Raw genomic sequence first — 10927 nt, forward strand, 5'->3', positions numbered from 1 at the left:
TGCCAAGGGTATTTGGCACATACCTTGCCACCACCATGACCACCATTGAAGGGACTCTGGCCAGCTTGAGATGGTGAACCTTACCCTTCCCCCATCCCCTCTCCCCTTGCTAGAAACCATCAGATTACATTCCTAAAGCTAGCCACCAAGGTGTATTCTCTTATTTGGCCTCTTCTTCCTCCTGAGGCTAACTACCAAGGTCCAGCTATCAAAGCACTGAAGCCCAGCAAGCAAAAGCCCCCTTTGGCTCATGTAATTAACATGTCCAATTAAAATTAAACACCTCATCCTTTGTACCTACCTAAATTGTCATTTTCCTACGCGCCACTCCTGTCTCCTCACTATCCAGAGGAAGTCCTTTGTCTCCAAGGACAAATACCCTCAACTCTCTCCTTTGTCTTCTGTCTCTTGTTCAAGTCTCTTATTTCCTGCCCTCTGTCTCTCTGGGGCAAATAAATCTCCTTTTGTAAGGAAGGGTCCATGATTCCCCCAAAGAATGACACCTGGGACTCAAACAGTATGTAAATGCAAAGGCTGTTTTATTCTGCAGAAGTCCAGCATACTGGGGTCTCCCATTACCAAGATAGAGAGACCAAGTGAGCTCAGAGGCTAGTTTTAAAGCACATTGGAAGTCTAGGTAGATGATCTTTATCTTACTCTACCTCTAGGCATTTCGGAACCATTATCCGGGCAGGAAGGCTGGAGCCTGGACTTTTTTTCCGATTAATAATTGACTTGCCAGTTCCAGGACAGCCAGGGCTATATAGAGAAACCCTGTCTCAAAAAACCAAAAGTAGCCGGGCGGTGGTGGTGCACGCCTTTAATCCCAGCACTTGGGAGGCAGACGCAGGCGGATTTCTGAGTTCGAGGCCAGCCTGGTCTACAGAGTGAGTTCCAGGACAGCCAGGACTACACAGAGAAACCCTGTCTCAAAAAAAAAAAAAATTGACTTGCCTGGACTTTTCCTTAGGCCTAGTCTCTTTAACTGCCGATTTGAAGTTTGTCGCTCACTTTGTGCTGGGAACTTGGTCTTGAGGTCCTGACTGGATACTTTTCCTAACAACCACCACCAAGTGGCTCCCTAACTTTCCTAAGTGGTCCATTGGCTTTGCAGCATATCTCTAAGCAAAGAAACCCAAGGGTAAACTATTCGACTTGTGACAGCCCCATCTGTGTTAAGTATTGCACTACCGGGGTCAAGTATAGATTGCCGGTCATTTATTAACACTGCAGTTAAGAATTAAATTTTGCTTTATCATTTTTATCGGACACTGCTGGCGTGCCTTTGCAGCCAGCAAACCAGTCTGACGGGCGTGGGGAATGCCTCCGTATTCGCAGTGTGTGGTTGTGCCGACACAAGCTCCGCCTCTGCCTCTTCTGTCCTCCCTTGAGTGCCACACCGAGAGTAGTTCCCCAGCCTGTTCCTGCGTTCCAGCGTCTCCTCGTTTGCGCCCTCCCGGGACACCAGATCTTTGTGAAAATCTGGGCTCCCTTCTGTCAAACTCTAGGTAGCCAACCGCGGCGCTACTAGCCAGGGTGGTCAGCTCCCAGTGCTAACTAGCGGTCTGGTCGCGGAGTCCGCATACGTGCGGAACCAAAGATGCAGACTCGGTTTCTAGCAGATCGCGAAGAGAAGAACAACCAGGGAAACCTCACGCGCTGTGGAGGCACGCTTGCCTCCTAGGATATGCTTCTGCGATCGCCAGAGTCCGAGTCTCTTCCCTGAATTCAGACTCGGGCTGCAGAGAGCAAGAAGATGAAGACTAAGGCCACCGCGCCAGTGCCCCAACCTGGGCCTATCAGGAAGCTCCCTACGAAGAAAGCCAAGAAGTTCAGGAAGAGCAAAGCGCTGGGAGGAAGTGGGACTCCGGGAAGCCGCCCCGCAGCTGACGCAGGCCGACCGCCAAAGGCCCCAGAGAACTTTTCTCAAAATTGGAAGGCGCTGCAAGAGGTGAGACTGGCGACAGGCCACCTTCATCTCGAACTTTCGGTTAGGTAGCCACAGACCCCGAAGGAGGAAGAGATGTTGTTCTCTGCTTTACTCAAATTATTTTTCTCAATCATAAATCACATATCTAGGTTGCCACCCTGCCAACGTCTTAAACTATGCCCCAGAACTCTGGCCCAGACTGCTCTGGAACTCATGTAGCTCAGAGTATACCCACACTAGTGGTTGACCTCCTACCACTAGTGGCCCCCCCAGTCCTGAGCCTCCTCCACTCATAAATTCTTACATACTAGTTAGATGCTTTTACTGTCCTTGTTTCTTAGACGAGGAAATTGTGACACAGAGCTTAAGGGGTTCGAGTTAAAGAAGGTCACACAGCCTGTAAACAGCGTAAGTGGGATACTGAGTGTGTGTTCACTCTATTGACTTTAGGTAGTCTTCTAGAGTATATGTCATGGAGCCTCAGATAATAAGAAACACAATCAGAAGTTCTTGAGCTCCTTAGCAACAGTCCACCTTGTTCCCTTAGTGTGGATTTTCCTATCTGAACACCCAGGACCAGCCAAACCTTGTGCACAGTCTGGGCTCTGTATACTGGTTCTTGTTCTTTCTCCTAAGAAAGTAAAGTAAAATTAAATGTTCATGGAGTGTATATTTACTATAGGAAACTTGGAGTTGGCTCTGGTTTCTAAAAGAATCTAAATCCTTCAGGTATTTTAACTGTTAGGGGAGTGAATAAGTAGAAATTTGCTGCAACATCTCTCAGCTGGCTGCCATCTTGTTGTGGTCTTAACTGGGGATTTGAATACAGGAAGAAATTGTTATCCTGGACCTCTCCTCTGCCTGGATCAATTTCCATTGAACTCTCTTTCTCCAGGTCTTCCTCAGGCTCTGAGCTATAGCCAACCTCCAGAGATAGTGTAAAGGAAGTGATCATTGTGTCCCACATTGGTGACCATGGAAGTCACTCTAAATGCAACTCCAAGTAAAGAAGTGAAAACCACCATTAGTGATGGTGATGGGAGATTATGTGGATGATAGGTACACATGTACACACATGTTTCTTTAATCTGTGGTATTTCCGTTCAAAATTTAAATGTGGCTTTTAAAAAAAATAATAAATGTGGCTTATATTTAATTTTGATTCCATTAGCTGCTGAAACAAAAGTCACAGGCCCCAGAAAAACCTCTTGTCTCTCAGATGGATGACAAAATACATCCCCAAATCATCCAGCAGAACAGAAAAAGGACCTCAGATAAATCAAAGGGAGACAAGAAGACAGAAAAAGACAGGACCACTAGGGGCTCTGTCACATCTGCACCTAAGAAGGACAGGAAGATACTAGTACCTCCCACAAATACCTCTGGAACAGAGGAGAAAAAAGGAGCCAAGAAGAGGACATATAGTGACATCTCTTCTCATCAAGGGGAAATCAAGCATAAGTTAGAAGCTAAGGAGGCAGCTGTCATCTTGAGTCAGCCCATGCCCACTGAGTGAGTATCACCTCTGCTGTGGTGCCTGGAACTTCCTTTGCTACTGGGCCCACAGATACAGATGTCCTGAATGCTCAGGGAGCCTCCACTGTCTTCACCACCATTTGGCCCTGGTACAATCTTCTACCCAACCCTATGATGTTTGTTCTGTCTGTTTGTCACTTGTTCCTCCTAGAGTGTGGATTGCTGAAGGCAGCCCTATTATACAGTCTTTGGGCCCCAGGGTAGAGCTTGGTACAAGGTAAGAGCTAACAAAACCTTTGTTGTAATGTGTGCTGGAACCAGAAAGACTCCTGTGAAACCTAGTCCTGCCTTGTTTGCCAGTTGATGGCTTTGGGTAGGTTTCTTGCATCCTTTCTTCCTCAGTGTGGTCATCTGTATAATTTGGGGGACCAAAGTGTACCGTGTATTGCTTAGTGTCTTTTGGCTATTTAAGGAGCACTGTGGCAACACCTTATCTGGAGGAAATATGCTTATAAGCAGGCTGGCTTCCTGCTATCTAGGCTTTTCCTGCCTTTCCTTGAACCTAAAGAAAAATTTGACCCTGGTTTATGCAGTGGAGGGCATGGCCCCAGGAGAAGGAGAACATCTCTTTGAAAACCAGTATGGGAAGTGTGTTTATGAGAGTTGTGTCAGGTCAAGCTAAGTGAGCCCATGACAAGCTACAAGATACAGTTGCTGAAGGGTAAAGGGACATGAGTTTAACTGCCTCTTCTGAGTTGTATAGGTAGGCTGGATTAGAGAGACTACAGGGCTCCTCCTTCCTAAGGCTGGTATAAGCAGGGAAGACACACAGACATTTACTTTAGCATTTGTGTATGTTGGGGGTGGGAGGGATGTCAGGGTATCCTAGTGAAGAATACAAATGAACAGGAAGTATGAGGCCCATCAGTTGAGCCTTTTTGAGTAAAGATACTGAAGTCAGGCTGGAAAGCTGGAATTCACCAGATAACCATGAAACACCCAATAATGACTCTTTCTTACTCTTCCAAAGTGTGAACACAGTGCAAGGCACAGGTCCCTTTCTGGCAAGCACTCCTACCTGTTTCTTGATCAATAACAAACCTATTGTTTAGAAAATGTCTGGTCCTTGTACTGAAGTAGGTCACATGCTACTGTTTCACATTCTTTGTGTTTTATCTGTAGTTCCTGAGTCTTAGATAATGGATATATTTGCAAATTAAAAGAACAGTGGTGAAGGCTGGAAATATGGCTCAGTGGTTAAGAGTGTTGGCTGCTCTCCTAGAGGCTGGAGTTAATCTCCAGTTCCAGAGATCCGGTACATGCCCTCTTCTGCCCATCAGGCACCTGGCATGCAAGTGGTGAATACACTTGCAGGTAAAAAGACGAATACAAATGATAAAGGAAAGAAATAAAGAACAGTGAAAGAAAAGTGCTGCAGCAGATTCAGCTAGACTGAGTGTGGACAGGGAACAATCCTGCCAGCCTTTATGGTGCTATCCCTCACTGCCAACCCTCCTGCTCCTCACACCCTGTCTGGTGGGCAGAGGTCCTTTTAAGAGGCATCCAGTGCTCTGGGTCTTTTCACAGCCAGGGGTTCTTATCTTTGTCTCATAGGGAAGACATCTGGTTTGATGATGTGGATCCAGATGATATTGAGGCTGCTGTCGGCCCAGAGGCAGCCATGCTGGTACGGAAGAGGCTGGGGCAGAGCAAGCGTACCATCTCCCTGGTGAAGGAACAGGCCTTTGACGGGTAAGCTGAGCTTGGGCCATAGCTGCTAGGAATGTTATTCCTTCTGGGGCTGGGATCTCGGGAGGAGGAGCAAGCACTGAGCCATGACTGCCCAGTGGGATATTAGGGGTGCAAAATGGTGCTGAATGGGCTTGGCTCACTGGCCTAAAATCCCAGCCCATGATATTTATTATACTGGGGTCTTTGGTTCCCCTAGCCTGACAAAAGCCTTGGCTCTGGATTGTGAGATGGTGGGCGTGGGTCCCAAAGGGGAAGAGAGCATTGCAGCCCGTGTGTCCATCGTGAACCAGTATGGAAAATGTGTTTATGACAAGTACATCAAGCCAACTGAGCCAGTGACTGACTACAGGACAGCCGTCAGTGGGATCCGGCCTGAGAACCTGAAGCAGGGTATGACTGACGTCCGTAAGATTTAAACGTAGCAGTGGAGATTTTATTTCTACTTCCTCTTTTGTGTTCCGGAACATGGGATGGATGGCAGGAGTCCTGACACTTCTTACCTTTCCCCCAGAGTAACAGACTGCAGATATAGAAGGTGCCTTTTCTGGCTGTTATGCTGTTTGTGTGCTGTGGTCTTGGGTTGTTTTCTGTTGTGTGGCCGTGGGGGATAAAGGGGAGTGAATGTGCTAGGATCAGGAGAGGAACCTTGAAAGAGTGAGAAGGCTACAAGGTAGGAGCTGGGAGGACAGATCACGAGTCTTTTTGGTGCAGTATTAGCAGAGAGGCCTCCAGCAGGATCCTTGTGGTCATGACATTGAGAACAGGTAGAGGTCAGAAGACTGCTTCTGAGGCAGAAGCTAGATAGGGAGTAGCTGGAAGAAGTGAACCAACATAGCAGAGGGAAGCTGGGTCTGATTTGTAATAGACGAGGACATCTAGGATGCTCTGAGCCTCCTGGAAAGACCTGGAGACCACTAGGGATGCAACCTGTGGTCTTTTCTCTGCTCTTCACCACCCATTGCCTGTTTGCTTCTCCTGGTACCCATAGCCAACAAAATGGCTCTGTTGTTCCTTAAACCATAGGCTGGCCAACAGCTCTTTCTTTCTATAGCAGAAGAGAGGCTAGTCCTTTAGCTCTGAGTAGAGTTGGGCGGTGAAGTGGTTTTGGAGTCCATTCTAGTAGAGGTGGGGACAGAGTGGTCTCCAAAGCATGTCTGCTGGGAAAGAGCAGCAGAGCAGACCCTAGGGTCCATGGAACCTTCCTTGTACTGTCTTTGGTGGAGATCCAGTCTGAGTCCACTTCGGAAGTCATAAGTACAAGAATGGGAAGCATGTTGTCAGGTGTCCCTGAGAGAGCCTAAATGCTCTTGGACTTCTAGGTTAGCATCAGTAGTTGTCTGGTGCCAGTCCACTGATTGTGATTGGCTTTGGGTAGAGCTCTTGTCTTTTTTCTACTATCCCCAGAAGTGGGAGCAGAGCACAAGGCGCAGTGGGGTCCCTTCTAGCCTTTCTACTTCCCTTCTAGGGACCTACCTCCCACCACAGCTTTGTGTATCATGAAGGGGCTGACCTGTTGTTACCAGTCTGGCCAGGGATGGAAGGAACTTCCCTTAGGATCTTGGTGAGTTATGTGTTGTTAACCAGTTCTTCATTTGGTTTTCAGGAGAAGCGTTTGAAGTTGTGAAGAAGGAAGTGGCAGAAATGTTGAAGGGCAGGATCCTGGTGGGGCATGCGCTCCACAATGATCTAAAGGTGCTGAGCTGGGGCCGCCGGCTCTTCCTGTGAGCCACACACAGCCGCCATTCCTGTCTCCAAAAGCACCACTCTAGGGGCTTCTTCATTTTGATTTTTTATCTCTACTTGGGATTTCTCTAGGAATAGTGTCCGGTACCTGAGTTCTGGTTGTGTTCAAGAGACCACATTTAGGTAGTTTTTGGGGTCCTGACTATATTGGGGTTTCAGTGCCAGAGTACTGACAGCTCAAAGTAGGGAGGCTTTGAATGTTACCTCCCTGAAGTGGCAGATGGCCTGACGTCTAGCTGTATGCTCCATGACCAGGGACAAATCTATGTACACTGTCAAAGCCCTAGGGTTCTTGTTATGTATCCAGTTTATATCTGGGCATTGCTGTGATGCTGGAAGACCACGTAGCCCAGGTTTTTAAATGGATCTCTTTAAGTTCACAAGCAAACTGCTGCCTGGTCCATTTGGTGTAGCAGGAAAACGGAAGCATAATCAACTTGGCAGAAGGGACACCTCTGTTGTCATCTGGTGTAGAAGACTCCAGAGACAAGACAATTAAAAATTAACCAAAGTCACCTGCTCACTAATATGATGAGTCACCTTAGGACTACCATTAGGGCCACACCTACCTCCTCTAGTGGGTCACTTTTTTGGACCGTATGAGTCTAAAAGTCTGTTACATTGCAGGGTGAGCTGTTAAATTTCATGTCTTGCTTCCCCATGAACAACCAGCTTTTATTTTTCTTTTTTGAGACAGGGTCTCACTATATAGCCCTGGCTTGCCTTGCTAACTATATAGTCCTGGCTGGCCTTGCTAACTATATAGTCCTGGCTGGCCTTGAATCCACAAGAGAGTCACCTGCCTCCACCTCTGGAGTGTTCAGATTAAAAGTATGCACCACACCTGGCCAAGACTTTAGTTTTATTAACATGGTTCTGAATATTGGGCATAACTTTAAGTCAGGGCAATTAATTTGAGAAACTGCTTTTTCTGAGTGCCCTGTGAGATGATATTTGGAACAGGGGCCATTGTTACAGACTGAAATGGAGATACCTGTCATTTTTTTCTAGGTTCTGTTCCTTGACCATCCAAAAAAGAAAATCAGGGACACCCAAAAATTCAAACCCTTCAGAAGTCGAGTAAAGGTACGTAATGAATGAGTCTTGTGCCATGACTAGTCCCTAGCACTGACCCCCCTGGCTAAAGGGATTGAGTTTGTTTAGGTTTCTCATTTTAACCTTTAAGAGTGCTTGTCACAGAAGTCTGGCAACCTGATTTTGATCTCTGGAACTCCCATGAAGGCAGGAGAGGTTGTCCTCAGACATGGCTCAGTGGTTAAGAGCACTTGCTACTCTTACAGGGGCCTTGAGTTCAGTGCATGTCAGTTACTTAGAATCCCTGCAGCTCCGGTCCCAGGAACCCTGACATCTCCAGCCTTCTCAGACTCTGTAGTTATGTTCATATGCCAACATGTAGCCAGACATATCTGTGTGTAACTAATAATAACTAAAATAAAAAACAAAAACCTAAGCCAGAGTAGTGGCTCACACCTTTAATCTCAGCACTATGGAGGCAGAGGCAGGTGGATCTCTGAGTTTGAAGCCAGCCTGAACTACAGAGCAAGTCCCAGGATAGCTGGAGCTACAAGGAGAAACCCTATCTTTAAAAAACAAACAAACAAAAAAAATTAAAAGCACTCCACCACTTGGACTGTCACCAGCCCCCAGCTCCTTCTCTCCTGGCTGATGAGCAGAGTCATCAGCCATAGCAGGCTGATGGTTGTCGCCATAAGTGCCACAAAGACTCCTGGTGAAAAGGAAACTTCAGGTCACTTGGGTATGCTCAGGAGCCAACTGTCCTCCTTGGGCAGAGCCTGTGGAAGCCATTCAGTGGTATCCTTTTTTTTTTTTTTTTTAGTTTTTGGTTTTTCGAGACAGGGTTTCTCTGTGTAGCCTTGGCTGTCCTGAAACTCACTCTGTAGACCAGGCTGGCCTCGAACTCAGAAATCCGCCTGCCTCTGCCTCCCAAGTGCTGGGATTAAAGGCGTGCGCCACTACCGCCCGGCTCAGTGGTATTCTTTTATCTACAGAGTGGACTACCGTCTCTGAAACGACTTTCTGAGAAAATTCTGGGGATCAAGGTCCAACAGGCAGAGCATTGTTCAGTAAGTATCAATGGGTAATGGTCCCTAACTTTAACACCTAGGTATGTTTCATTTGACTATAGAAACAGGAAAGGACCCTAGGCAGAGCAGGCTTACAGAATGTTGTTATATCTTAAATATTTACATTTAACTTGAACTCAATACAAAGAAACAAAATTCACCAGTCTAATTGAAGACTGTTTGTATACTTCCTATTATTTACTAATACCTGAGGATTGGACTTCCTGGTAATGAGGCTTAGCTGATTGGAGAGCGGCCAAGGAGGAAGGAGAAGCAGGTCATTCTTGGCAGAACTGACTGGTACCCCAAGAATTACCTATGTGTTTCTAGTGCCATCTGACCTCCCATTAGACCCCAGCTCTCAAAGGTCTCACTACCCTACATTGCCACACTGATGACCTAGGCTCCGGCATGAGAGCTAGAACTTTTCCAAACCCTAGCAAAGGGCTAGGTGATTTCAGGTTCTCAGTCCCAATGGGTACTCCTGGCCAGGCAGTCTGCTTCAGGAGAACAGGTTCCCCGTGGTGTAGCTTCTGACTCTTTGAGCCCTTGTGCCTGTCTCAGCTGTGTCTGCTGTGAAGCTCCAGCTTTCTCCTGTGGTGGGGTCTCCCTTTCTGCCCCTATAAACAGAGTGGCTGAGTCTAAAGCACAGGAGTTAGCTTCAGATTCTTGCTAAAAATGGTGCCCCGGCCATTTTGTATGGTTCTCTCCTTCAGTGCCCTACCATAGTCACCCAGGGAGGTGCATATCTCTTTTGGCTTTGCAGCCTCAGTGCTGTGGCTATCATGGAGACTCAATAGTTGTAGGGTTACTTCTGTGGCCTGTAGTCATATGTTCTTGCTAGCTGAGTGGGGAACATTGCTGTCTGTCACCCAGGTCCAGGATGCCCAGGCAGCGATGAGGCTTTACGTCATGGTGAAACGGGAATGGGAGAGCATTACTGCAGACCGGCGTGCCCCAGCCGCCAATCCACAGCACTGCAGCGAATACGCTTAGCTCCATCCTACTGCTGTTGCCACCACCCCGTCCTTTAGTGACTCCTCAAGCCAGTGGCCGTGGGATGGGGTTATGAGGCCTGTCAAGTCTCTGCACAGCAGGGACTCTGTCTCTGGTGAGCTTTCTTGGAGCCATGGCTGTGGGCCTGTGGCATGTGAGAGGCTGGAACTTGCTCCTGGACTACCAGAGCCTGTGTGTTGAGGTAGACTGGTCAGGTCAGAGGTGTAGGTGCAAAGGATGGAGACCATCATTGGAATGGATGAGTGTGCTGCAGAGTCTATGTCTGCTGACCACTTGTGCTGCCACTAATAGTGAGCATAGCTGATTTCAGCCAGGGCACTCAGCACCTTCCCTTAAGGAGGAAGAAGCATCTTTTCTTGCAGGTAAGGGGATAAGGTCTGCTGGATCTAAGGGATCTAGACTAAGAGCATTCAGTCTGCTGCAAACCAGTCTAGCCAGCACTACAACCGCCCGTTGAGGACTTTCTTAAAGCTATTGGGCTGGAGGTACTTTCTCATTCCTATGTCCTTTGCTTGGCCCAGAGTTGTTCTTAGATGCCAATGTCCAGTATGGTGTTCTCCAAACAATCCTTGGGGTGAACCTTGGGGCACAGGTACATCCAGAGGTCTAAGATACTACCACCTGGAACATTGTAAGCAGAAAGGCCATCTTCCCACTGTCCTGACAGCAGCTTTTCTATTTAGTAACAAGTACAGAGTGACCAGTGAAGTTTTTATGGACATATCCGACAACTCTTAGAACAGGTGCACCCATGCATATAGTGACAGATGTCTACTTTTAATGCAGCTGTGGACTGAGGTGTGACTCAGCACTTGTTCACTATGTGTAAAACTCTGGGTTCCTTTCCCAGCACTGTCAAAAATAAATGGATGGATAAAAATGGACTGTGTGGAAGTTCAGTTTT

General features: G+C 47.4%; 1 protein-coding gene across 2 annotated transcripts; it reads left to right on the forward strand.

The window, feature by feature from the left end:
* The first annotated feature begins 1412 nt into the window (after window positions 1-1412).
* Rexo4 (REX4 homolog, 3'-5' exonuclease) lies at window positions 1413-10905 on the forward strand. 2 transcript variants are annotated; one of them, XM_028757028.1, is made up of 8 exons: window positions 1413-1951; window positions 3102-3442; window positions 5021-5158; window positions 5355-5548; window positions 6762-6850; window positions 7913-7987; window positions 8932-9006; window positions 9883-10905. In XM_028757028.1, exons 1-8 carry the CDS (start codon window positions 1757-1759, stop codon window positions 10000-10002), a joined length of 1227 nt encoding a protein of 408 aa, XP_028612861.1. In that variant the 5' UTR covers window positions 1413-1756; the 3' UTR covers window positions 10003-10905. The 2 variants fall into 2 exon arrangements, with proteins under 2 accessions (XP_028612861.1, XP_028612862.1); XM_028757029.1 differs by lacking the exon at window positions 1413-1951 and adding an exon at window positions 2569-2989.
* Window positions 10906-10927: the final 22 nt, after the last annotated feature.

This window comes from Grammomys surdaster, unplaced genomic scaffold, assembly GCF_004785775.1.
Source record: "Grammomys surdaster isolate TR1022 unplaced genomic scaffold, NIH_TR_1.0 126133, whole genome shotgun sequence".
NCBI classification, from domain to species: domain Eukaryota; kingdom Metazoa; phylum Chordata; class Mammalia; order Rodentia; family Muridae; genus Grammomys; species Grammomys surdaster.

Bases quoted from the DNA above. Each gene is read 5' to 3' on its own strand.
- Rexo4 (XM_028757028.1), top strand. From the start codon at position 1,757: ATGAAGACTAAGGCCACCGCGCCAGTGCCCCAACCTGGGCCTATCAGG. The intron at 3,443-5,020 runs GTGAGTATCACC...TTTGTCTCATAG, and splicing joins AGTCAGCCCATGCCCACTGA to GGAAGACATCTGGTTTGATG. The intron at 9,007-9,882 runs GTAAGTATCAAT...TCTGTCACCCAG, and splicing joins AACAGGCAGAGCATTGTTCA to GTCCAGGATGCCCAGGCAGC.